General features: G+C 42.4%; 1 protein-coding gene across 2 annotated transcripts in view; it reads left to right on the forward strand.

The window, feature by feature from the left end:
• Window positions 1–19137: 19137 nt before the first annotated feature.
• Window positions 19138–26724, forward strand: part of LPGAT1 (lysophosphatidylglycerol acyltransferase 1) — a 60021-nt gene continuing 52434 nt past the window's right edge. Inside the window, exons 1-3 of one of the 2 annotated variants that reach the window (XM_069009583.1) lie at window positions 19138–19239; window positions 19521–19674; window positions 20042–20309. In XM_069009583.1, coding sequence (XP_068865684.1) covers window positions 20072–20309 — 238 coding nt within the window. In that variant the 5' untranslated portion in view covers window positions 19138–19239; window positions 19521–19674; window positions 20042–20071. Of the gene's footprint in view, window positions 19240–19279; window positions 19369–19520; window positions 19675–20041; window positions 20310–26724 lie in introns of those variants that run through there. The other variant, XM_069009584.1, reaches the window with a different exon arrangement.

The following is a 26724-nucleotide window of genomic DNA, read 5'->3' on the forward strand; positions in this document are numbered from 1 at the left end:
TTCCTAATCACTGAGATACGCTTTCATCTAGCTGGGATAAATTGTTGGGCTGAGCAGGAGGAGAGATGATTGAATGAAGATGACTGGAGGTGCTGGCAATTAGTGCAGTTCAGCGTTAGGACAATAGTTGGTGGTGCTTAGGCTCTATAATGTGACCTGACTTCTCCTCAGATGGTGGAGGATGGTGTAGCCAGTTACTCTCGGAAGTACTTGCTGCTCACATTCCTGTGAACATGTGCTCAGGCATGCCAGAAAGTGTCATTTCTAGATTCCTGGCTGATCCCTTGCTCCAGGCAATGTGGAACTGGATGCAAGGCAGGGAAGGAATGTCCGCTGTCAGATTCTACCTTCCCCTGGAATTTAGAGTGTAATCTCCTGCTAAGGTCATTCAAGTGTATTTCAAAAATGATTCCCAAAGTTGCACTCATCATGGGTATTCATGGAATCTTAGACTTCCTTTCCTATTTTTGTTTCCTTGGATATGCCCTCATCTTACCCAAGGACTGATATGCCTGAATATAGCTGAAGATTTTGTATTTGATAGGGGATATATTTTGACTTAAATCCTGTGAAATTGTACGGGAATTGCACAGGTCTAGAAGCAAGTTTAATGGTTCTTTAAACATGTGCATAAACTTTTAAGAATTATTTAGTGATACCACAACTTTAGTTTAAAACCCCACCAACCTACTGAAAGAATTTATAGGATTTGAATGAATTCTATTGCATTCCTAAAATATCTTCTGAGTGATATTCAGTGTGTGTGTGTATGCATACAGAGGAAGAGAGATCTCATGCAACACAGTATGGAGGTATCTTGCCTTCGAATTAGCTTCATTTCTTTTCTGGTTGTCATCTTTCTGTTTGCCTAAAGTACTTGCTGTGTCCTTGGTCAGCATATTTACACACACGTCCTTTGAGTTCCTAACAGCATCTTCCCTGAACAATCTGTTCCCTTTGTGGCAGTGCAGGTGTACTCAGGTGTCTGCACTGTGCAAACCAAGATGGCAGGGGGAAAAAATAGAGGGGGGGGGGGGGGAATTTAGGAGCCCTGCCAGCTCTCAAAGCAGTTCTGAGTTGCGTAAAGCCCAAGAACTGGTAGCTCTCTCTGCTTGACTGCTGCAGCTCTGTGTCCAGCACTATGGGAGCTGCTCTTGCTTCACAAACATAGGTACCTCCAAGGACACAACCTGGGATGCTAAGCAAAAGCAGACTTACCCAGAACCTTGACATTTTCACCTCCAAAGCAGAGAGAGTGACTGAGACAAAAACACTTCTTGAAATCAAAGGAAAATTGAATGCTACACTGCTTTTTTAACAAGGCATATTATGCAGTGTTGCAGTTGCCCTCTCCCCCTGTGAATTTTTAAGCCAGGTGCTGTTTTGTGTTACCAGGAAACAAGCCTATCTTAGCGACCCCTGCTAGTTCCTGAGTTGTTTGTACTCCAAGGAACACCTCTCTGACAAACAGCAGCTGCTCAAACTCGCTACTGAAGTTACAGATTACTGCATTTCAATGAGCAGTCATCCCAGGTCTGCACTTCAGAAAGTTGCTCTACTCTGCTGATTGTCAGCTGAGAAATAGGAAGGTTTTTTTTTTTTGTGTGTGTTCTTATTTGCATTTAGGATAAAGTCTTTACCTCTTGCTTGCACACCTCCAAGTGATGGTATCAAAATTAAGGGCAGCTCGGTCGTATGTTAATAAAGTTTGCACTTAGCCTCAGCCTCCTGATCCAAGGATCTTAGATAAGGTAAGAGCAGTGTTCAGTGAATTTTGAGAGGTTAGAAAGAGCCTATAACAATGCCTTAAACACTTTAGTCTGCTGGGCACCTAACTATAGTAAAAAAGCTGGTTTTTCTTCTTGTCAGTGCTGAACCAGTGACGCAGTAGAGCAGTCAAGGAGATACTGAAGCTCTTTTATTGTATAGATATAAAACTTAGGCCATAGCCACTTCACAGACGTAAAAATAATCCTTTTTTTTCCCCCTGTAGACAGGGAGTGTTACATTCCCTCAGATATGAGTGTGGAGTTCTCCAGAAGTCTCTTAAAAGTGTGATTAATGAAAACAATTGTTTGGAAGGTTTTTTAAATGGGTATCAATGGTGACTACAAAGCTTGAAAGAAGATAGCATAAAATAAGAGACTTGTGTGGGTTGGCTGATTTAAAATACGTTTGCTCAACAGTTTAAGTATGTGACTTGCTGGCAATCCATTTTATGGAGCCCCTCCTTGCTTCCTAGAAGCTCTAAATTTAGGAATGCAGTTAATGTGAAATTAAGAGCTGTCCGTGCTTAACACACAGCTAAGTACGGAGAAAATCCAAGGAGTAGCAGTTGAGCTGGAACAGACTGGGATAAATATAAACTGAGTGTGATGTGGATGGGTGGACTCTGCCAAACATGGTGGGGGAATCTTCAGGGTACAGTTTCATGCTTCACTTGACACCGTCTAGGTGTGTGGCAGTGCTGAAAAGGGACTCTGTTGTGCTTATTCCTGACTCCAGTGTGGCTCTTTGGATCAGATCATGAGTTTATCCACTTAAAACAGTTCCATTTGGCTAGGGTGTTTTTTCAGCTGGTTTGTCTTGTCTGACTGTGCAGCGACTTGGTCAATGCAGGCAGTACAAGAAAGGTGCTGGGGAAGATGTGTGGTGTATCCTGGAAGTAATAGTGAACTATTGGACTGGCTGACTGTGCACCTGCAGTGTATTTCTGTATTTAACAGGAGTCTGGAGGAAACAATGTGTTCATGTCCGTCTGAACTGTGGCTTTTCTGCATGGGCAGCAGGAGCAGGCAGAGAGCACTGCAGTCATTCCCAGCCAGCTGCCCAGCCTTTCCCGGCTGCTCTGAGTCACCCCCACGAGTGAGTGAGGCAACAGGAGGGAAGGAAGGCCCTTTGGAGCAGTGGCTGGGGCCAAGCCTGTGTGAGTGTCAGTCTCTGCTCTGGAGCAGCTGAGGTGTGCTTGAATATGTCCAGATTTGCCAGCAATGCGTGTGGGCAGCAGCTCACAGTGGTGAGTGATGAGGGCTTCTGACTCACCTTTTTCCACCGAGTCCCAAGGTGTGCAGAGGTCAAGGTTTCATGTATTGCAGTTTGTACCAGTGTTATTCCTACATGAATACTCAAAAGTTCTGGCTAAAGCTAGGCTTTTATCCCTTAGCCTGAAGTTCACTGGCACTAGTTTCATATTTGCAGAAATTGGTCTGTGCAAATGACAGTGTCCAGACTAGATCATTGAGTGAAGTGGATGGAGACCCCCTCAGAGCTGGTCACCCACTTCAGACACAGAGGAAATTTCAGGAGTTTTAATAATTGACAAAAAATGTATGACTTCTTCAGAAGGTCTTTCCCTCATTCCACGAGGGAGAAACAAAAGCAATTTTAACTAATTAGGCTAATTATTGCTGCTCATCAGTGAAGCTGACACATGTAAGCAGTGAGCTGGTCCTCCCTCCAATGTACAAACTCTAATAGTTTATTTCCTTTATCTCTGTCTTGTCACCAGTAGTGAATTGATGTGCATTTTCACCCTTGCAGAGGAAAAGGTTTGCCTGACAGCCTTCTGTGCCATGTAAGAGAGATGCAGGAGCTTTCCTTGTTTTTCCTGTTGTAAGGGTTTAAGTTTTACTGTGGACAAAGTCTTTGTTAGTTGGGTAGGAATTTCTGAGAGTGCATCAGGGTAGTACAAGCCACATCACAGATCCACTACAGAGATTTGTATTTCTGTTAGCCTATGTAAATTTGGTCAAGAACAAATATATACACTGATTTTCATTTTTGGGGGAGTGGGTCAATAGAGATGAACCAGAAGAATAGCTTGAAGGCTTTAGGTTTAGTTGTAGTTCTGGTATTTCAGCCTGACCCTAAAAAAAGCACTCAATTGTGCTGGTTTTCCTATTTAAAACAAAACCAAACCAGATAACAACAACAAACCCCTAATTCTTTGCTTTGTTGTTCAGAGCTTTAGGAAATCACTATGGTCATACAAAATACTGTTCTGTTTTTTGGAGGGATATTTTTTCTTCTTGTATAGGAAAAGGGAGGATACAACCCATGACTCTTAACTGTGCTGCAATGCCTCCAGTAGTTCAACTTGGCAAGATAACAAAACCAGTGCAGAACTTGAAAGGTAATTAATGCTTTTGAGAAAAAATATTTTAAATGTTGGGGGTTTTTTTATTAAACCTTTTTTCAACAAAAACCAGTATTGCAGATCAGGTACTCATGCTCAGGTCTGCCCTTTAGTGATGTGAGTGTACTAAATAGCAGATGGGAACGTTGATGATTCACTGAATATGTGTAAACACTACCTCACCAGAAAACAGCTTAGCAAGAGGGATATGGAACTTGAAATTTGTTTTCAGTGAAGCCTGCTCTGTAGTACAAATACAGTGAGTTCTTGCTGTGAGAAGACAGATGGGAAAGCCCTCTGTGATGCCTGTCTAACCACCTGAGATGTGCCTTTCTGCTGCTCTTTGTGCTTTCTGGGCACTGCCCTTCCAGTCATGGCTAATAACAGCACTTGGAGGCTGTCCTGGTTTCAGACTTCCACTGCCAAGTCAGCCCCTGTTTACCTGTGCTGTGGTTTTTCTGATTCATGAGTTCTCACCTGTGTGTGACCACTTATCTCCTCCTGGCAGCGATGAAAATATTCTTTGCTATGAAAAACTGCTGGGAGCTTGACATCCTCTTCCTGTAAATCTCTGACCACTTCCAGCAGCTTCAAGGCAGCCCAGGGAGAAGTTGGCATTGACCACTTCAAGTACTTTGCTGTGCAATCTGAATAAATTTGAAAAATGCCACTTTTAATCTCTTGAGCTTTTACTTTCAGCTGCTTCTCTCCAATGATGACAGCCATAAATCATGCTTAGCATAATCTCATTCCTCATTTTTATTTTTAGTAATTGACTCCAGGAAGCATGGCTTAAAAAAAATAAGTTTAAAAAGAGCCAAATGCTCAGTAAAATCTGTCCTTCCGAAAAAAATATCTGTCCTTCCACCAGGATTGTTAGACAATTCAGTTAGTTTTGGTTTGACCTTCAAATGCCCAGTCTTGCTGGGCTGTGCCTGATACTTGGCCATTCAAGGAGTAAACGATCAGCAGTTCAGTTTTACAAGCCAAGTGTCTTCCACTCCATCCTGTGGGTGGGACTTGGGCAGCACTTGTGTGACCTGCAGTTGATAAAAGTTGATGGCAAATTAGTAATTTAAGAATTTATCACTGTAATTATCATCTGGTTTGTTTCCTCATCTCCACCCTTTGGAAGAGATAAAAAACCCCAGCATCCTCTGGTTGTGCTCACAGAAATGATTACAAGTAATAAATTTATTTAGTACACTAGAGTATAGAAATACTGAGATCACTGTGAATAAAACCACAACTCCCTTTGTCCTTTATCTTTACTTCAGGAAGACTTTGACCAGTGTTTTAAAGAAGCTGTGGAGCCTGGGTTAGTCACAGCAGTTCAGCTGTTTGAGCAGTGATTCATTTGTACCCATTCTTAGTTCTAGCTGTGGTGTTGGTAATGAAAAGCTGACAGCTGAAATTAGAGGACTGAGGTGGAAAGGACTTTGTCCAGCAAGAGAGCATCAATCTACAGCTGTGCTGCCTGAGATATGATTTGTTCACCAGTGATTTGATTACTCAACAGTCTACATGGATTCACAAGCCATTCACAGGATCTGAATTTCTAAACAAAATGTAGACAAAAGTTTCCTTTAATGTAGGACAAATCCCCCTAACGCTGTAGTAGGGTTGACACTGGGCACAGGACCTCTGCCATAGTTCTGTGTTGGACTGCTGTTAAAATGAGGTGCATAATTCATGCTCAGCACAGGCAGCTGAGACCATGACTCATTTGTGCCTCACTAAAATATTAAACTTCCAGGCCACTTCAATTACAAGCCTGGCAAGACATACAACCTGATACAGTAAAATATTTATCTGTGTTATCCAGGCAATGGCAAAAGAATCCAGTCATGACAAAGAATGGTACTTGTGATTAATTATTTAATTAGTTTCTTTAATCATTTTGGCTACCTAGGAGTAGAAGGAGCTGCAGTTGCATGGGCATTCCACTTACTAAAGTATTTTGGAGATGCATGAAAGCTTTGTATCTTCAGGAATGTAAGCCTTTAAAGTATTTGTGCATATGTAAGCAACTGTTACTCTGAAGGAGGGTGGAAGATAAGAGAAACTGGACAAACTTACACTTCTGTAATAGCAAAGATTAAAGATGAATTCTAAAAGAGAATCTAAAAAAGATCTCAAGGTATCTGAGTTTTGAGGGGGGGGAAATACAGTGCATTTAATAAATGCATTCAAATAGCACATGTTAAGTAATGAAGCTCTGCTGATTAAAGACTAATTTAAATGTTCTCGATGATTAGGTCTAATGTCACAGAATTAGTGCTTCCGAATTGCTAAAGCAGGAACCTTGTCCATGAGCATTCTTTTTCCTCTAGCTGGTAGCAATAGCTAGATTTTACATGCATTGTATCATAGATTCAAAATTCAATTTTTTTGTGTTTAAATAGGCAGCCCTGTTGAGCTCTGGTTGCAGACTACAGATGTACTTAGCAGTGGACTTTGCCTGGAACTGAATGTATGCAAATGGCTCCACATGTGAAACTGTAGAATGCACTGAAAAATCTGAGTATTCCAGCTCATGTTTCCCTGCATAATGAAGTCACTGACTAGGATGATCAGATTATAAAAAGTCATCTTTGGTGTTTATATAATACCTAGGTTCAGCTGAACTGTTTTTAATCAGGAATTCATATTGTTTATCTTGTATGTTCATTTATATCCTTTCATCATGCATTTGCATACATCGTACTGACCTTTTGTGGAAACCCTGCAGGATTTTTATAACAGTTCAGCTGAAATTCGATGTGAACTTGATCAGCTGTTACCGTCTGGGTAGGATCTCAGCAACACAGCTCACAGCGTGAAGAACTTCTGTGAACAAGGGTACAGAGAGTTTTTCTCTGGTACTCAATGCTTTTCTACTGGAACAGAATGTTAATCCATTTATTTTGTAAGGATATTTCATTTTTCATCTGTTTTTAAAGATGGTGACCAGAGACTGCAGGGTTTTGGCAGCTGCTGATCTCTGAGCTGCAGCATTGCAAGACTCAAGTTGCAAGTTGATGTTTTTATCTTTTTGTTTTGATCATAAAGTCAAGTAGTGGTGTTTTCTGAGGCCTCTGGCAAATACTGGTGAAGAATGACTGCTCCTGGGTGTGTTGGTTACAGCAGTGATTTGCAAGTCTTCCTGACTTTATGCAATGGTTTAGGCTTCTCCAGGGTGTATTACGTAGGGTATTTGAGCAATCTTGATCAACTTTTTTCCCTGCAATCTATTGCCTTCATTCTACAAATTCACAAGTGGAATTCTACTCAGTTGTGTCTTCATTCAGCTGCCAGCTTGCACTTCTTCATCCATCTCTTCGAGACATAATTCGTAGCTTCTAACAGGTCATCCTGCACAGCAGTGCTTGCACCCAGACCTTCCAAATATACCTAGTGATTCTTTCTGTAATTCCCTGAAGTTATCTTTGCAAAAGTTGTGATGCTTAAGAGTTTCTGGCGGAGAGGAGGAGGAGCAGAATGAGCTGGGAAATGCTGTGCATGTGTGTGGTGGGCAGCAGTACAGATCAGCCTCGCAGCGTTACAGTCAGCGGCTGCCTCTGCCTGACCGGGTGTGTTAGGGCTGCTCCCTTCCTCGCTCACCTTTCTCAGGGAAAATTCAGTGGCCAGGAGCAAGTGTGAAGGCACCTGGCAGCATAATGAATGGCAGAGATTCCTCACCTGGAATGTGAGCCTTTCTGCTGTGGATTTGGACAGGTGTAATTTGTGTTTGCTTGCAGTCCTAGATACTGTTGCTGCCGTCTAGGAGAGCGGAGCCCAGGGAATGTTTTTGTGCATTCATCTAACGACTGATGTTGGTTTAGGTTTGGGGTTGGTTGGCTGGGGGTGTTGTTTGTTTGTTTTTTAATGTGTACCACATCCCTAGGGGAGGGATGATCAATATTCAAGGAATGTAACAACTCCTGTACTACCTCCACTTGGAGACAGAAGTTACCACAGTAAGAGCATGTGTTGTAGGGAGTGGAATGTGCAATGTAATTTACATACTCCAAATTACTGGCCTCTACCCCAAACTGAGACAGCAATAGCTGGTGTGGAACTAGAAGGTGTCAAGCCTCTGCTTCCATTCCTCCCTGCCATCAGGAAAAGAAAGAGTTTATCACTGGGCATGGTAGATACTCCTGGAGATGCTCATGTCTGAGACACTGCCCTGGCCACGGCTGCTCCCTGCTAGGTTGTCAGCTGGTAATCTCAGGCACTAAGATAGGCTGGAATTCAAGGACCACCCCATAGTATGTCCTGTTTCTTCACCAGTCAAGCTTGAGACCCCTTATTAACAAGCTGTAACAAATGCAACATAATTTGTTCTTCAACTGTTGTTTATTTTTGTGTTCATCTTTGGTAGCTTTGCCTTGGTAAGTGTCTAACTCAGTCATCACTGAGTACTAACAATGGAAAAGAGGATGCAAGGCTGGGTTTGGGAGGCAATATTCCCTGGAATACACAAGTACAGAGAAGAGAACATTAAGTAGTAGGTTAAATACTCAAGCCTACGCTCTGCTGTATCTAGCTATTCCTCCAGCATATTACTGCTTTGATCCATACTTACAGTTTGCCAGTCAAGACACATTTTATGACAAGATAACATTTTACTTACTTTTTTCCCATTCTTGCTCTGACTGGGACTTTGTGCTTCTCTGTAAATGTTTGGCCTAAAAGGTTTGAATTAATGTCTTCTCTTTAGACAGATGCTGCCATTTAGAAGTGTTATCTGAAAGGCATGCAATTAATTCTTGACCTCAGTTAAGTCAGTACAAAGTTCTCACAGCTGAGTGTGATAAGCAGTTATGGTTCTATGATACTGAATTTGCTGTAATGTACCATTCAGCATTAACACAAGGCACATCTTGTTTGATAATTTTTCAGAATCTCAACACATCAGCTTGTTGTCTTCTCCTTCCTCCCCCCCTCCAAATCTAATTATAGTGGCTTCCACTGCTGTCTGTCAGTCTTGACAATTTTAAGTGGAAGCAAGTGGAAAGATCTGAGTTCTACCACTAATCAGACTTTATTTATCAATCTCAAAATGACATTTAATACAATTTTTCAACCTTAAAGCTGGGGATGGATCCTCACCTGAACAACATGGTGGATGGTGGGTGTCCTGCTCAGAGCCTCCAATTTCCATTGGAAACCTCGGGGCTGTAGAGCAGGGAGGTGAAAGCTGGGACCTTAGAGAAACTTGCATTTGAGACAGTGTGAGATGAGGCATAAAGCACTGGTAGGTGCTCCAGCCTGGGCCACGTGGGATTGACATGGGGGTGTACAGATCCAGAGGAGCTCAGTGAAACTGGGACTACTGATATTTCTATATGGAGAAAAAGAGATAAGAGTGGAGCAGATGGTTGAAAGGGCTTTTATCTTCTACTTGCATCACTTCTGTTTAATAAAAGGAGTTTCTGTTGTGTTTTTACTTTCTTTAATAACTTTTCTTTCTAAATACATAGTAGATTAATAAATCTAAGTAAAAATAGCATTACAGTTACATCTGTAACTATGAAACTATATCTATAATTTTGAAACCTTACTTTTGTTTCATTCTGCCTTTTTGTTATGAGACCTAGGCTGAACAAATCAAACTATGCAATCCCTTGTGGTCTGGCTGGATTCATCCATGCCATTAGGATTGCTTTTCTTAGCCACAGTTAACAATGGTGCAATGGATTTTATAACATTTTATTAAGTTGAAATGCATCAGTAGCACTAATGAGAAACAATTGTGGTATTTTAGGAAGAACAATTTCCAGCTCTTACTGCACATGCCAGCCTATGGAGCTTTTGGGCAACACCTGACTGTGTGGCATGAAAATAGGCAGTAATTCTCCCTTACAAACACGTTTGTGCTGTGGCACAGACTTAAGCAAACTGGTCTTGGATGTCTGTGGTAAAAAATATGTAACAGCATTACTACCATCTAGATTAAAATTCCTCTTTGACTGTTGCCTAAGTCTGTGCTGTTGGCTGGTGTGAATCAGGATAAAGTGGTTTGGATTGGCTGTGGGGAGGACAGGAAGGGGCTTTATTGTTGATGCCAATCACAATACAGGGCATGGTGCCTCCTCCCTTCCTCTCCTTCTGAGGATGTTGGGCCTGCCCCTGACTTAGGATGATAAACTTAATATGAAACTACAGATAAGATGTATAAGGATTTTCTGGAATTCCACCTTCTCCTGCATCTACAGAAAAAGGAAGGCTTTGTTTAAGACCTAATCATGGCTTTGCAGTACCTGAAGGGAGCCTACAAGGAAGATGGAGAGGGACTTTTTACAAGGGTCTGGAGTGACAGGACAAGGGGGAATGGGTTCAAACTGAGAGTAGGTTCAGATTAGATAGTGGGAAGAAATTCTTTACTGTGAGGGTGGTGAGGCACTGGAACAGCTTTCCAAGAGAAGTTGTGGATGTCCCACCCCTGGCAGTGTTCAAGGCCAGGTTGGATGGGGCTTTGAGCAACCTGGTCTAGTGGAAGGTGTCCCTGCACAGGGCAGGAGGGTTGGAACTTTAAGGTCCCTTCCAATTGAAGCTATTCTGTGATTCTATGATCTTTCTCTGGAGGAAAAATAAACAAAACAGGATACCTTTTAATGCCTAACTGATAGTGTTGTCTACCTTAATTAATGATTACTCATTAACCAGTGTCAACAGTATCTTCAACTGAACTTTTCCCAAAGAAATTATTAATTCCTGTTAACAGTGGACATCAGTATTCTACATTCAGCAGAGAAGACAGCAGTAGTGTTTTTCAGCCAGGTAGCGAGGCAGCAGAGGATGTGGGTAGCTTGAATGGAAATTATAGTGTGACTTCTCCTTTTGGATTTCCCCGTGCTGCCTTCTTTCTTCAGTCAGCTTGAGCTTGTGCAAAAACTTTATAAGCAGCTTGCAACATGGATGTGTTCATGACCTTCTTTGGGTAACCAAGTTAAACATAGTCTTGAGGAAGTTCAGCAGAACAGTTGCAAAGCTGCATATGGCATCATAAGACAAGGGGGTTGCGTGCCGTGCTAAACTGGGGGAGGGAAGATGAGTTTTTTAATAGACCTCTGTCCTTGCCAGATTTCAGTGATGGTAATTATTTTACAATACCTGCTTCCTGGAAATGCACTGTGGACCTTGCATCAGACCTGATTTGTTTGTCCCCAGGTCTTCAGTCAGCTCAAATAGGATGGATCTTTGCACTTTGCCCAGTGCTGTCTGAAATCACTGGAATTCAACACATGGACAAACAGACTCCCCCTCAAAGGCAGCTACATTGGACTCTTTACTTTCTTTTTCAACTAGAAAAAACCACCACTTTCATGAAACATCAATATTAATTTTAGATTGTAACGATAGAGAATTCAACAAATGTAAGAAGGATAAAGTGGTCTGAATAACTCTTTAATTTTGTAACAAGCTGTTCACTGGGGATTTAAGTGTGAGAATCATCTTAATAACAGTGATAAGTATTTATTTAGTTCTCTTATATTTATGGTTTGGTCTACAAACACTGACTTGGTGTTAAGAATTTACCAAAACCCAAGTAGGTCAGTCTGGTAAATGTTGACTTGAAGTGAACTTGAATGAAAATAAGAGCCTCATCTGATCTTTATGCAACATATGAACTTTATGATCAGTGTAGTGCTTAATTTGCCAGTACAGATGGAGAAAAATATTAGAGATTAATTCAGGGCAGTCAAATTCCTGTTTTTTCTATATATTTTTTTTTAAATGGCTAATCACAAAACAGTGTGATAACTAGAAAATGTTAGGGGTCCCATCTGCCTAAAGATGGGTTGGCTTCATCTCTGTGTTTGTGCCATCCTTCCATATGCAAACTTAATGGGCTTACAAAAAAATCTTGCAAAGTGAAAGCTTACGTATAATCAGCATGTTATCATTGCCTGAAGTAATAAGATTCTGTAGATGGGACTGAATTAAATCAATGTTATGGATAAAAGGTTTCATAACCAAGCTAACAAATAAGTTAAAGATTAATTAGTTGGAGTAACTCTAGAGCTCCTTTCTTTCAAAAACAGCCAACAAACCAACACAAAACAAAAAAGACCCCACAAAACAAATCAAAAGCAAGCCCTCAGCTCAAACTTACCTTGGTGACAGTAGTGTCAAGGGGAGGGGGAAGGAGGGGGAGAAAATACACCCATGTAACTGAGATGAGAACTCAGCTCTGTTGTGCTTAAGCTGCCCATTGACTGACACACAGAGTATGGCAGAAACAGATTCCATGCAGCAGCAGATGAAAGTGTTGCTCACTGACCACCTGGTTGCATTGTGCTGTATCTGTTACCCATCTTTAATAAGAGGCCTCTGTCAAAGTCTTCAGTTTAGCTTTAATGAGAAATCAGACACCTCAAAACACCTGAATTATTCAGCTCACAATTACAGGTATGGGGACTTTATTATGGTATGAAAAGGCATTGTAACAGCAGGAACAACCTCTCTGAATTTTAAGATTATATTGATTTGGACAACTGTGAAATACGTTATGAGTGACCTTACCAGGTCTGCATGAGTTACAGAACATGTAGCTGCAATAAGAGGGCTTATATTCCTCATATGCTGGACCAAGAATAACCCAAAAAATTACAAATATGGCATGTACATCTTATGTAAAAGATTGAAATGGAAAACCCAAGAGTGGCATTGTGTGAAGGTTAACAAGCTCTGCCTAAGTGGAAAATGATGAAATTTGCATATAGCTGGTAGAAGAAAAGGAGTGATGGCTACATCTGCCTCACCTTCTGCCAGTCTTGACTAGCTGGCAAGTTGTTCAAGTGTGATATATTCTGGGTTTTGCCTGTCTTACAAATGGTGAAGGTCATGAACAAGATGACTGCACTGTTCTTAACCAGCTCCAAAATTCCTTGATTTGCTCCTGCTTTGCTGTAGAAAGAAGAAGTACATTCAGATATTAATGTACCCAAATTCCCTTGGGAAATCAAGATAGCCTTCACTGAAGCATCATATGGCTTTGTTCCCCTCTATAGCTCGCACTTGGAGTCTGTTTAGATTGTTTGTGGTGGAAGTAGTACAGATGCTGGTTATCACACTGCTTGTGTGCCACAAAGGAAGTAAATGCATCCAAAAATAGTTAAAAACAAACCCTTGACAAATCCTAAAGAACAGAGTGCTGCTAAATATTAGAACATGATCTCCACCTGAAAAAGTTTAGAAATGATCACTTTTTATGTTTCCATACCCAGTAAATCTATTTTGACACCACCTTGGACTCAGCAAACAAGTGGAAAGCATGTGATAAATAAGAATTAGGTATTAAATGGGACAAAAATACATTCCCACAGAGAATGCCCAATTATGCTGGCCAATTAAATTGAGCAGCAGCAATCCACCAGATGAGCTCCATCTGAAATGCAGAGCCAGGAGGATGCAGTACAGATGTTCTTGACAATCTCACTGTATAAAGACCCAGTTTGATGCAGGATTTAGTAGATGGAGTGATGGGAGCACAGCCAGCCCCAGCATCAGCCATGAGCTGTCTTCTCTCTTCCCCAGTATTTTTGATACACTGATATTTTTGTACACTGATACTGTGTGGCTGTGTCTTCCACGTCACACAGCCTCTTTAGTTATGCCTTGGTTTACTCTGAGGACACCCCAGAAGCTGTTTGTCAAACTTTATTTTTTACTTTGTGTTGGACAGAACTTCAAGCATTGCACTGGAGTTGCCTCACTGGAGCCAGAGTTTCTTCTTCTGTCTGTGTCTAACTGTATAAAATCCCCTTGGGTAAAATTACAAATGCAGTAATGCCTGGTTATAAAACGTTTACTTGATCTCATTTAGGCTTACAAAAATTTTGGAATGAAATATTAACTTAAAGAGCCATGTAACAATCCAACTTGCATCATATTTAATGATTCCTGGTTAAAAAAAATAAAACAAACAGCAAGAACCAAAACCCATTTCAGGTCAAATGCTGCTACTTCAATGCTATTTTTTATTCACTCGGGAAAAAATACTTTTTGTTTAGTCTCTCTTATACTAGTAATAGAAAAATGTCCCTAAAACAACTCAAGGCCTTAACCTGGCATCCTGCAGTCTTGTTAAACAAGCACTGTCTAAGATCTGATGTCAACTCAAGGTAGTAGAAGGGAGAAGAAAAGTGTGCATTTATTGTAAGCCTGCAATCTTTGGTCACACTTGTGAGATTTTATCTTGAGGCTTATAATTTTTTTAATGTAAAAAAGCCTTTCATCCAAGGGTTTAAATATTAGAGAAAATGAGCAAAAATGACAACTCTGTATGCTAGAGCCAAGGGAACTGGCAAGGCTGACTTGTCTGCAGCTGGCTGATCTTGGTGAAAGGATCTGGAGGTGCAAGCAAGGGAAGGAAGCTTGTCAGGGGGCTGAGATTCAGTGTCAGCTCAGTTAAAGCCTTTTTATATAAATTTAGGAATGTGACAAGTGTTAAAGTCAATGCCACAATTTACTTCCTTTTTAACTTCTGCTTCATGTTACCCTGAAGTGCCCTTAAAAGAATTAAATTGCAAACAAAAGCATCTTTGACCAAAAGGTCAAATAGTCTGATAACTTTTACTTCCTGGAGAGAAATGGCAAAAGGAAAGTGGCCTGGGTTTTACGTTTTGTGTGTGATAAATGAATGCAAGCCTTCAAAATGAACTTGTGTGTCTGAAAGATTACTGAAAATAGATCTCTTAAAAAGCATGTCTACTGTTGGATGACAACAGGAAAGAATTTGAGATCAGCTTGCCACTGAAGATCAAGGGACTTTGACAAATATGGTTCTGCCTGAGGGGCAGCTGGTGGAGATGGAGTAACTGATACTGCCCTTTAAATTTAAGAATTTACTTGGAGAATGGAGGTGATTTTGCCTCTCTTACAGAGGTTGCAGTAGAAGCTACTGTTACAGAGTATTTTGGAAGGTTTAACTGTTGTAATGAAAATGTTGAATGTTCTGAAGACAGTAATGCAAAAATCCTTCACACTGGAATATTTGACACTGTAAAGCAGCTCAGAATTAAAGGTTAAATGTAATTAATTTATTTCCAGATCCTAAAACTTCCTCCCTTTTGTGTTTTGTTTTGGCTTTATCTTTTTCTCCCCTTTCTTTATTGCAGATTATAGACAACATAGTTAGGTTCTTGATGCTTCTTTAAACTGTGAATTTTCCAAATCCAATGCTAACTACTTAATTCACTTGAGATGCTTTCTGTATTTATGCTCCCCTGAGTATATTCCCTATTTCATATTATGCATCTTCCAGCAGCCTGTGCTCTGCCTGTTCCCATCTCTGTAGTTCCTCATGGCAATTTAGTGTACTTTCATGTTTCCTATCATGATTTTTTTTAATAAGATTTTATTTAATTCCCCAAGTCACCAGTTGTTTTTTCAGAGAGGCTGGAAGCAGTAGTTGTTTTCTGCTCTGTAGAATTTCTGAGATTTCTCAGGCTATTTTCTTGTTTTTGCTCTCTGTATGACAGATTATGATTTGCAAAGGCCATTTTGTTTTTACAGTCATCAGCACACGAGTGCATCCTCCTAACCCTTTTTTCTTCAACCATATGGCATCTGCAGCTTCAGTTTGCTACAATGAAAGCAAGCAGGGAGGGCTGACTGAATCTGGTCGTGACAAATGAGCGGCTTTTTATTTGCCAATCTTTGACCAAGACAGAGGTTCAAAAGCATTCCAAAACTTGCTGTTTCCTAACTCCAGAAACCAATCTTTCAGCTAGCTGGTGTTTACAGCTCCAAGCCTGGATTCCATTATGGCTGTGACTCGTGGACTGCTTGAATGTGTGCGCTGCATTTCCCCCTCGCAGCTACGCTCACAGGCAGCTCTAATGCTACGGCAAAGTTGGAATGCAAAGATGTGCCACTGAAGGGCAGAGTTTGACAATGACAGTGGCTTAATCACTTCTGGAAGTGTACCCAGACATGGAAAACGTTACCTTCTTCAAAAGGCTTTCAAGGAGTTTATGACTGACACCTGACTGCAATCTTGCAACCAGATCCAGTGTTCAGATGCAGCCTGTGTGGATTAAACATCTTCCAGCCTATGCAGCAACCTGTGTATTGTTTAGGATTACTTGTTAAAGTAGCCAAATAGAACAGATGTTTGTTTATTACTATGACACATTCACACCTCTAACATGTTTTCCCTTCTTACTGGCAGGAATTAACCTAACTGCGTTTTTGATCTGTAGATTTTTATGAAGGTAAGTGGGAGACAACTCCAATATTTACTTATCTGCTCCAGCAATCATTGACATCAGTTAATCACCTAATTTTACCAATGTTCATATCTCTATCTACCAGTTAATAAGCACATTAAAATGTATTTTTACAATTATCAATACTGACATCCCTGTCAGTATTTCTGTGAGGGTGAAAAGAGAAAGTTATAGGCGAGGTGTTCAGTCAAAAAACATGTAAACTTTAGAGAAATTATTAAAAAGGCCATAAAGTGAAAGCTGTTTATATTAATACTTTGCCCTTTTTTTTCCATATATGGTAGTAAAATGACAAACTATGTATAATGAAAGCTCACGAAGTTCAGAGACTGAGGAATTGCTTCCAGAAATTGGAATTTATTTTTTTAAAACCAAAACAAAAAATCACTTGTGATACTTCTGGGCTTCAGAGTTATTGACCTAATAAAAAATTGCTGCTTTTAGTTGTTTCCTTCTTTGTGTTTGCAGTAACAGCATACACGTACATGTAACTTTGTACTAGAAAGGATTCTTCAGAGGCTCAGGCTGGGTGACACAGCTGGCTTCCCAAGAGCAGTGAGGTTATTTCATTGTGCGTGCTTCCTAGGACCTGGGATGTCCATGGGAAGGCCAGGAAATGAGGAATAGGGGTGGGTCTTTGCTACGAGCTCATTCAGCAGAATGCTAAACCACAGCTTCCTAAGCTCTAAGGCAGTCACTGACAAAGAATGAATGCTTTGTACAGCTGCTTCCCCATGTGTAATTCCTTTCTGCAGGATAAATTGCCTAATTCATTACTTGTCTAACATAATTTCTACAGTCTCTCATTGGATGCATCAGATTTCAGAATAGTATTCCAAACTGTGCAGTGTGAATAAAATTAAGATACATAAAATTTTCTAAAAATTAATTATAATTATAATGAATATTTTTAATCTTGGAATTATACATAAACTAAGCTTCATTTTGCTGTTGTACGTAAAAAATTAAAATGTATCCTTAATTATGGTCTAAAAATGGTCCTTTTTCTACCTGAGGATTCTGGAGCAAAATTTTGCTGAGAATAACTTCAAGAGTATACCCAGAGTTGTTTGTATGAAATATATGGAAAAAAAACCCCAAAACCAACATAAAACTCAAGTTCTACTGATGCTGGTAACACTTCAGAACAGCTCAAGCTGACTGCAAAATGATTACTGAGCACAACTGTCAGATTTAACCTAGAAATAAAAATAACATGGACAAAAAATGCCTGGACTTGGAAACACTTAGGCAAGATGTGGCCTTTTTGTCAAAAAGGTCAGCAGTTTAGTTTTGTTTAGTTTTGTTTTGTTTTGCTCAAATAGAACACGATGGTACTATTCAGTTGTTTGCATTTTTAAGTTCTCAAATTAAATTTATCTACAATAACAACTTTGTTTGCTTCCTGGAATGGAGGTTGGGATTTAATTTTGTTGATGGCACAGTCATCTCGGAAGCCTCATTGTCTAGGAAACGGTAGACTAGTTTTACACATGGCATGGTTAGTATGTGAAAACAATATGTTTTTCAGTCCACATATTACAATTTGAACTTTTTTTTTTCTTTTCTCAGCACAAAAGACCCTCTAGCATGTTTCCTTGTTAAGGTGGTTTCAGCTGCTGCTCTTCCTTAAGAGCACAAGCAGAGTTGAAATCACTTGCAAAAGCCATTCTGTTCAGTGAAAGTATTTTAACAGTTGAAGTAGCTGAGGCCGCCTCAGTAAGCTCAGGCCAGAGAGGGCTGAAGGAGGTCTGGCAGTGCTCCTCCCTGGCCTCTTCAGGGGTTACAGAGAAGGCAGGAGCAGACCTGTGTCTGCACAGTGAACAGACAAGAGGCAACAGTCCTGTATTGCCACAGCGATGATGCAGTTACACAAGAGGCAAAAAATCCTCACCCTGGAGTGGTTTTGTAAAGGTGCAGGGTCTCTGGATGGGGCTGTAAAGTCTCTGCCCTCAGCTGCTTCTGTGCTGGGGTCAGGTGTCTCTCTAGGTTGGAGACCACTGCAGAGTTACTTCGGAGGTAGATAATGATGTTTGTGGCTGCTGGGGAGGGATCAGAGAGAAGGAAGGAAACTGGAGAAGCTGATCTGTAAAAAGCATGCACAAGGGACTTATGACGACAAGGACAAGACAAAATGCACTGTTGCTGTCTGGGCTCAAAGGGTCTTTCTGATGGTGCTGAGGGAACCTGTGGCAGCATCCTCTTCTACCTTCCCCGACTGCCCAAAAAACAAGGGTGAGTGGGTGTCATGCGGCCAAGCCATGCTGCTCCTTGGTCACAGAACCACAGTTAGAAAGGGATCCACAAGGGTCATCGAATCCAACTCCCGGCCCTGCACGGGACATCCCCAGGAGTCACACCATGTGCCTGAGAGCATTGTCCAAACATTTCTTGAACTCTGCCAGGTTTGCTGCTGTGACCACTGCCCTGGGCAGCGTGTGCCAGTGCCCTCTCGGTGAAGAACCTTTTCCTAACATCCAGCTTAAACCTCCCCTGACACAACTTCAGGCCGTTCCCCCGTTCGTCCCAGTCTCGCCCCGCCCGGCTCCGGGACGGGAGAAGAAGCCCTGGCGGCAGCCCCTGCCCGTGCCCCCTCCGCGGAGCGCGGGCGTCCCGCGGGCCGGCCCGGGATGCGCTGCGGCGGGGCCGGCTGCGCTCCGGGATCCGTCCCGGTGTGTGTCTCCGTGTATCTCTGTCTGTCTGTGTGTGCGTGTGAGCGGGAGGGTGCGGGGGCTGCGCGCTGCCCGGCGGGGGCGGCGCTCGCTGCAGCGCCAGCCCCGCTCCCGGGCGGTCACGGAGGACGCGGCGGGGGCGGGGAGCGCGGCCCCAGCGCCCGGCATGAACCCGCGTCGGGGGCTCGCAGCCGGCGGCGGTGCCGAGGTACGAACCCCCGCCCCTGGCAGGTGCAGGGTCCTCCCCCCGCCCGCGACACCGCCTGCCCTTGCGGGGCCGGGGTTCGGCGCGGTCCCGCCCGCGGAGCGCCGAGCCGAGCCGGCGGGGAGGGGAAGGGTGAGCGAGGGGAAGGGAAGGGAAAGAGCAAAGCGTGCCAGGCCCGGGCGCGGGAGAACCGAGGTGAACCCGCGGTCTGCGCCTGCCCGCCCGGCCCGGCGCTCCCGCCTCCCCCGCGCTCACGCCGCCCGCCCCCCTCTCTCCCTCCGCAGGGAGCCGCAGGGCGAGCAGCGCTGCCGCGGCCGGGCCAGCCACCTCCGGGTCCATGAGCCGCCGCCAGCCGCCGCCGCCAGCCGGGACCGCCGCCGCCGGGCCCAGCTCCCCCAGCCCCGCCGCTTCCGCCGCCGCTCCGCCGCCCCGCCGGAGGTGAGTCCCGCGGCCGGGCCGCCGCCCGCTGCCTCCCGGCCCCGGGCTCCTGTCAGCCGGAGCGGGGGAGAGGCCGCCGGCAGCCGCCGTAGCGCCCGCCGCCCTTTTGGGGAGGGGGAGATGGAGGGCGGCCGGGAGCACGAGTGTGCGCCCCGCCGGGAGCGCGGGCTGGGGTCCCCCGGAGCCCGGGGACGGAGGCGGTGCCAGCCGGAGGGTCGCGCCGCAGCCTTCGTGCCCCCGGGGCGGGGGTCGCTGCCTGCCCCGGTGACTCACGGCGGAGGCGGGCTGGGGCAGGGCTGGCGGACAGCCGCGCCTCGCCCCCTCGGGGAGCGCTACCTGTGCCACCTTGTTCTCCCTCTGCCCACAGGACGGTCCCGCGCCCTCCGCTGTGAAGAGCATGGCCGTGACTCTAGAGCAGGCCCGGCGGGTGGGCTATACCTGCCTGAAAGCACTCCTCAGGTTCGCTTTTATGGTCGCCAATAACCTGGTTGCTATTCCGTCCTACGTCTTGTATTTAATTATGCTGCAGCCTCTCCGAATATTGGACAGTAAAAGCTTCTGGTATATCGAAGGAGTGTTATTTAAATGGCTTTTAGCTATGGTGGCTTCCTGGGGCTGGTGGGCAGGATACACAGGTAAGAATGTCTTATTAATTTAAAAAGTACTAATATGTTAAGAGACTGTTTTCGTATGGGGCTGTATAGGGGAATATCTGAATATTGTAGATATGCAGGATGTTTTTCTTTCAGGTTCCTTACACAGATGTGTTCCTGGGTTGACGTGCTGTGTACGTTTTTTAAATCATAGCTAGAAACTTACTGTTTTGCAATCAGTATTTTTTCCTAGTAAAATGAGAAATACGAGTTTTCCTTAGTGTCTTTATCATGTTATTTTAGTGTTACATGAAAAAGATACATCCCTTCAAAAGAGGATTGATTCATACTGTGCATGTAGCTGGTAGAATTTACTTTTCTTATATTAAGTCTGTGTATCTCTAAATCATCTCCCCTTAGAAATATCGGGAGAGAAGGTTAAGAAGTTTGACATGAAGCTTATGTCAGAAGAGTAGGTCTTCTATTCCTTCCAGCAGCAACTGTTTTCTGCCGTCTCAGAACGGAGGAAACAGAGGGAACCTCTTCCATTCAAGTAATGATATGCAGTATTTCTCAACTGTATGACTCTTCATTTACTGTTAGCAGTGCTAATTACAGTATCTGTAGGGTTTTTCCCTCTGCATGCTTGCTTTGCGGTTATTATTGGACTTGTTTTTGCTCGTTTAGTATTCATAGGCTCATCAAGGTGATGGACTGAACTGAAATATTAAGGAAGGCTCTGGTCTTGTCCTCAAATGCACTGATTTTCATCCTGGCTACTGCACTTTGTGCAAGCAAACAGCCATCAATTCTTTGTATGTGCTTTGGAAAGGGAAGAAATGAATCTACTGAGTGCAAAATATGAGCAGCCCTCCTAAAATTCTTTCCCTCTCTTCTGCCCAGGCTGCATCTGCAGGTCTTGTTTAAACAAGAAAAACAAGGAATGGCAGCACACAGCTCTGGAGTCTGGTCAGACTCCTGATTAGTCAGAAAGTCAGTGTTGACCCAGACGGAGTCTTGTTAGGCAACAAGAGCTGAAGCCTCTGTGCCAGTGTGGCTTTTGGTACCCTGTCGTGTGCCTTTCCGAGATGCACAAAGTTTCTGTGGATACTCTAGGTGAGCTTCCTGTTCTTCTTCAGGAGATGGTGGCAGCAGCAGCAGCAAGCTAGGCTCTGATCTCTCGGGCTAGAACTGTCGCAACGTTGCACTGCTTCAAAACTGCCTTGCCTGGTACAGCTCAAGCTTATCCAGATCTGCTGTTTAAAAACCTTTTTATATGTTTGCTCATTAAAAGAAGTCCACATAGTGTTTGCAGTGGCAGGTACACTTGTAAAAGTCTGCTTTATGTCTTAAAGCACAAAGGCCTTCCAGAAGGAAGGATTGACTTTCAAGGTGTCGTGTGTATTATTAATTGGAAATGGGAAAGTTTATGGACATGATGGTGATGTTAAAGTCATACAGTAAATGACCTCGAGGATTCACTGTGTATACTGAATGTGCTGGTTAAAATTCATTGTCCCATGACAACTTTTGAAAGCCATTTCCTCAGGGTAGTTCTACTGCTGACTGCAGAACTGTGTGGTTTCTTTTGCCTATTGCTTGGAAGGTGGTCTTAGCATGATCTGCACATCCTGGAGTCTTCCTCAAGCATCTGTTGGTTGGTGTTGCTGATGTATCTTGACAATTTGAAATCATTTGTTTTACAGTCCTGAAATGTCTTAGTATATTTGTTTGAAGTATTTACAGACTGCTATGCAGAAGTGTTTTATGGGATGGTGTCTGGGTAAGGAAGCCCTTCTTTTTGCTTTTCATTATGAAGCATGGCTTTTGGGGAGGATTTTAAGCAAATGCTTGTATGAAATTTTAGTTTAAATGCATTTTATTCGACACAAAGGCGTTAACATGTTTTATACTGAAAGCTATGAACTAGCAAGAACAGCTTATTTCTTTGTCCTTTCTTTAACCACATCAGTGCTCATCACCACATGCAGAGGAAACCTGGAGAGTGTATCTTTCTGGCTTCAACCTGTGTAGACAGGGTAATCTGTGTGTCTTTTTTCTGATTATTAATAGAGTTACAAAAAATTGCAACTAGATCCCCTGTTTTTTATCGAGTATGACATAACTAACTCAGAACTGAAATACTGCTTTATTAGAGTTGGTGTCCAAGACTTGCAGTGGTGCATCTGAAAGAGACACTGCTCTGGAATCTTCTGTTTTAAATTCCAGAAACCTAAGTGAAAGGTAGGCTTTGGTGTGTTCTATCCTTGCAAAAGTAAATACAAGATAGTAGGTAGATAGTATGGGTTCATTGAAAAGATTAAAGATTTTTCTTTCATCTAGCGTAGTAGTTGGTGAGGGGCTTTTTTGTTGGTTTGTTCGTCTTTAAGAGGGTAACCAGATAAATAAGTTTACTTGTCTCTTAATTGGCAGGAATGGTCTGCTTCAGTTGTGTTGAAAGTGTGTTTTAGTTCTTTAGTTTATTTATTTTTTCCTTTTCTGAGCTTGGGTAATCTCTTGGCTAAGAAGTGACATAAAACATTTGTAATTAGGAACTTAAAGTCAGCCTGCAAAACAGATTCAGGGTGGACTTTTTTGCTCCTGCAATTTGTGTGTAATGTGTAGGAGGAAGCTCGACACTAAAGGAAGAAAATATGATGAGTGCTAGCTTATTCTTCTGGGCTTTGCTGCTGTTGCATAATTGTTGGTATATTTTATTGAATGTAGCTGGAAGAGCTGAAGAAGAACTTATGGACTGGGTCTGCCCTTCTCTTCCTTGCTCCTATCTAAGCCTGGGGGGTTTTGTTAGGATCATAGAGGATTTATTACAGAAATTACCTGATCTGTGTCTGTATCAGTAGCTCTAATCTGTGCTTTTTGATAAATGTAGGTGTTTCTATTTGTAGATGCACTTGATATTACGTAAAGAGGTAGCGTATGACTGGACAAGCAAAATAAAGAAAGGAATGGGAAGAGAAATTGTAAAGGTCACTGTCCTCTCCCTAATCTTTTTCTTCTTAAGATGCAAGTACGAGAGAGAACTTGTGCATAATTGGTTTACTTTGATTTTTAAAGGGCAGAGTATGATAAATATCTCTGTTGTTCTCTTGAGCTCTATAGGGTTTCTTACGAAAATGAAAACTGAGTATCTTTTTGTGAAGAGTGTACAGACAGTCTAGCAATGTTATTTTTATATTATTTCAGAAAGGCCTTCTTATAACTCTTCTAAATCTCCTTTTTTTTTAAATGCTTTTTTTATAAATGCATTGTTCTTGTAGGAGCTGTTCAGGCAGGGCACTCGGAATCTGCATATTAGTGTGATTTGAAAGGCACCTCTGGATAATACTTCTAAATATTTTCCCGCATTTGTTGGAAGATGCATTCTAAAAAAAGCAAACTCGAGAGTGCTTGATCCTTTGTTGGCAAGTACCTTTTTCCCCTGTACTATAATTTGTCATTTAATAGATAAGTACACCAGATAGCACTAAATAGTGCAGTAGATGGGAGGGAGATAGAGCATATCTGTGGTGGTGAATTTCTGATGACCTTTTGCTCACCTACAAAACTAGTTTTAAAGCAATCGTCTCACAGATTCAATCTTGTTTGGTCAAGTATTGCAGACTGAGTGTACTGTCCATGTACCTAATCAAATCACCAAAAACAGGACTGCTAGAGAGAAGCTTGCTTAATTAATTACACAGAGACAAACTGTTTTGTTGCCTCTCCTGCTGTCTGAATGCAGGAGTTGGTAGGAGCCTGTGATAGTGTTGTTTCAGTATTGCAATTAGGAGTCTCTAGGACCACAGAGTAATCAGTTGGCAATGCAGTCCTGACACTCAGGGTGCTGATGTTCTGTTCCACTGCTCCTTGCAGCTCGGTCCCGCTGTAGGGAGCAGAGCTTGTGCCCAGCCTGTGCCTCTGGCTGTGGATGTGGAGGAGCCGGCGGAGTGTGAGTGTCCTCTGGCTGCAGCAATCATCAGCTCCTCTGTCAGAGCACCAGGGGAGAGAAGCCGTGGGCTCTACAGGGTTGTGTGCACCTGGGGAGTGGGTTTCTTCAGAGCTGTGCCTGGAGTATTTGATATTTGAGCAACAAAGAGGACACTTTGACAAAACCTTGTGTTTCAGCCTCTCAGCGACGCACAGAGCCTTGCAGTAATATTGGATAGGTCAGTGGGCTGTGGGCAGGTGGAAGAGAGTTATTCACCTCTTACCACATGCAAAAACTCTTAGTGCTGTGAGTATGCTTGCTAGTATAATGATGCAGTGCTTAATTAAAAGTGAACCAATCCTATGGTGTTGCTGTTCTGTGTCAGCCAGGATGATGACTAATTTAAAAGAGTGTCTGTAAGAATTGTCAGGTTTTGTCAAGTGAGGAGAATTTCCTTCTCTGTTGTTCAGCTAAGTAAAGAAAAACTGAGATTGAGATTTTGATTTTTAATTGTCCCCGTCTCCTCTCCTCTCAAGTGATTTAACTTTTATTGGCTGTTATATATGTGATTAGGATGTGACCGCTCTAATTTTTTCAGCAGTCATACTTTTTTTTTCCTTCTAATGCAAAATCTTGTTTCCGTTTTATGAGTCAACAGCCTTAATTCCTCTAATCTTTTAAGAATGCAAATATTTTTGCCTTCCAGAGCTGTAAAAAGATACAGGTGGAGTTGCTGTGACAACACTTCCTTGGTGCAGACAACATTTGCTGTCTGCGCTGCTTCTCATGACGGGTCAGCCCCTCTCCTTGGGCAGGAAGTGCAGCAGAAGCTGAAGGACAGCAGATGAGATAAAGTAAATTTTTTCTTCCAAATAAGGCAGGCAGTGTTATTTCAGGAGACCTATGTATGCCTCTAACCCTGCCATTGGTTCTACCCTCCTCAGTTCCTACAGTGTGATTTTTTACTGTCAGTATTTTGGTTTTGGGTCCAGTCACTACTCTGAGGACTGGGCAGGGAGAGGCACAGCAAAACAGCTTCTGGTTTTGGGGTCATGCAGTGTGTGAAATGGAGAAGGAAAATTGTTCTTGTTCATGTTTTCTTAGAATGTGAAAAAATACCTGATGTGACTCAGTAGATTTGGGTAGCAATGTACTGCACATAAACTTCTGGTTTGTGCTGTGGGCGTGTGTTGAGTTTCTAGGCAATCTCTGACTTAAATGAAGCTTTCCCTGATGTGAAGGTTATACTGAGATCAAGCAGGAGTCTTTGAATTCATTTTACTGCTTGTAAGAGGAGGTTTGTGTGTAACTTTGGAGCTGTCTCGATAAGAAAAGGTCAGAGTTGAATGAGTTGGGGACACTGGAGCTGTTTCCACCATGGCCTCAGAGCAAACACCCATTGCAGCTTTGCGTAAGAGGAGGGAAGGTGTGCAGTGAACTCAGTGTCAATTTCTCCATGCATGTGATGTGTCTGCAAGGAGTGCTATACAAAGACCCTTGTCCTTTTCTAATGACAGGAGAAATCACATCAGGAAATCCCCCTATCTCCTTTTGGGAACGTGGGTTACAGTTACCATACTTCTTTGTAGTTCATCTAATGCCAGCAAATGTAATCTAGTGTGTCAAAAGCAGTAAAGCTTGTATTTTATTTTTCTATTGTATCATTTCACTGTAAAGGGTCATTCTAAAAGATTAGATAGTGAAATATTCTCTGAGTTTTGTTTTCAGAAAGCTGCTGCCTCCTGGCACAAAACTTAAGAGTAAAAGCACACACTCTTGTTTTTGTTGTTTGTTGATATTTAAGTCCTTTTTTATTTTTGTTTGTTTAGGGGTTTTTTCTTTCTTTTTTTTTTTTTTTTTTGAGCAGGTTGGTCTCTGCTCCTGTTTCACCTACTCTGGATAATACAAGAGCTACTGGAAGCCTACCAAAGCATAGTAAAGATGAAATTATTGATGAATACCTATACAGAGAGGTGTGATTCTATACTTTTAAGTCCAGCAGTGGCTGTGGGATGCATCTAAATTAGCTCATGTGCTAACAGCCAAAGGAAAACAAAGTTTTAGGAATTCTGGGTTCTGTTCCTCCTTATTGCTGAGTTTGCTATTTTTAGCATGTGTTTTATCCCTCCTAGTTCTTCTGGGCCTTTGTTTTTAACATATCTATTCACACTAGTCTTCTTACTTCTCCCTTCATTACTGAAAGGATATGACTAAGAATACCTGAGAGGTGTGTCTCTGTTCTCTTTACCTTTTCCTATTCTGTTCCTTGATGGTAGGCTTTTAGGAACCATGTGAAATAATTACAGGAAAGCTTTGTCCAGCTTTGATTTGGACAAGCAAAATCTCAGTTAAATTCTTTGTCCACAAATTCTTTGAAGTGAATTTTTTTTCCACTTGAACAATGTCATCGTGTGTATTGGAACGTGTCAGAGATTATGCCTTTATGTCAAAGATGCAATTTCTCACTCTCATTTAGTGTAACTGTTCTAAAGCATGAAAGTTTTAGAGATTTTCAAGAAATCTGGAGAA

Source organism: Aphelocoma coerulescens, chromosome 3, assembly GCF_041296385.1.
Source record: "Aphelocoma coerulescens isolate FSJ_1873_10779 chromosome 3, UR_Acoe_1.0, whole genome shotgun sequence".
In the NCBI taxonomy this organism is placed as follows: Eukaryota; Metazoa; Chordata; class Aves; order Passeriformes; family Corvidae; genus Aphelocoma; species Aphelocoma coerulescens.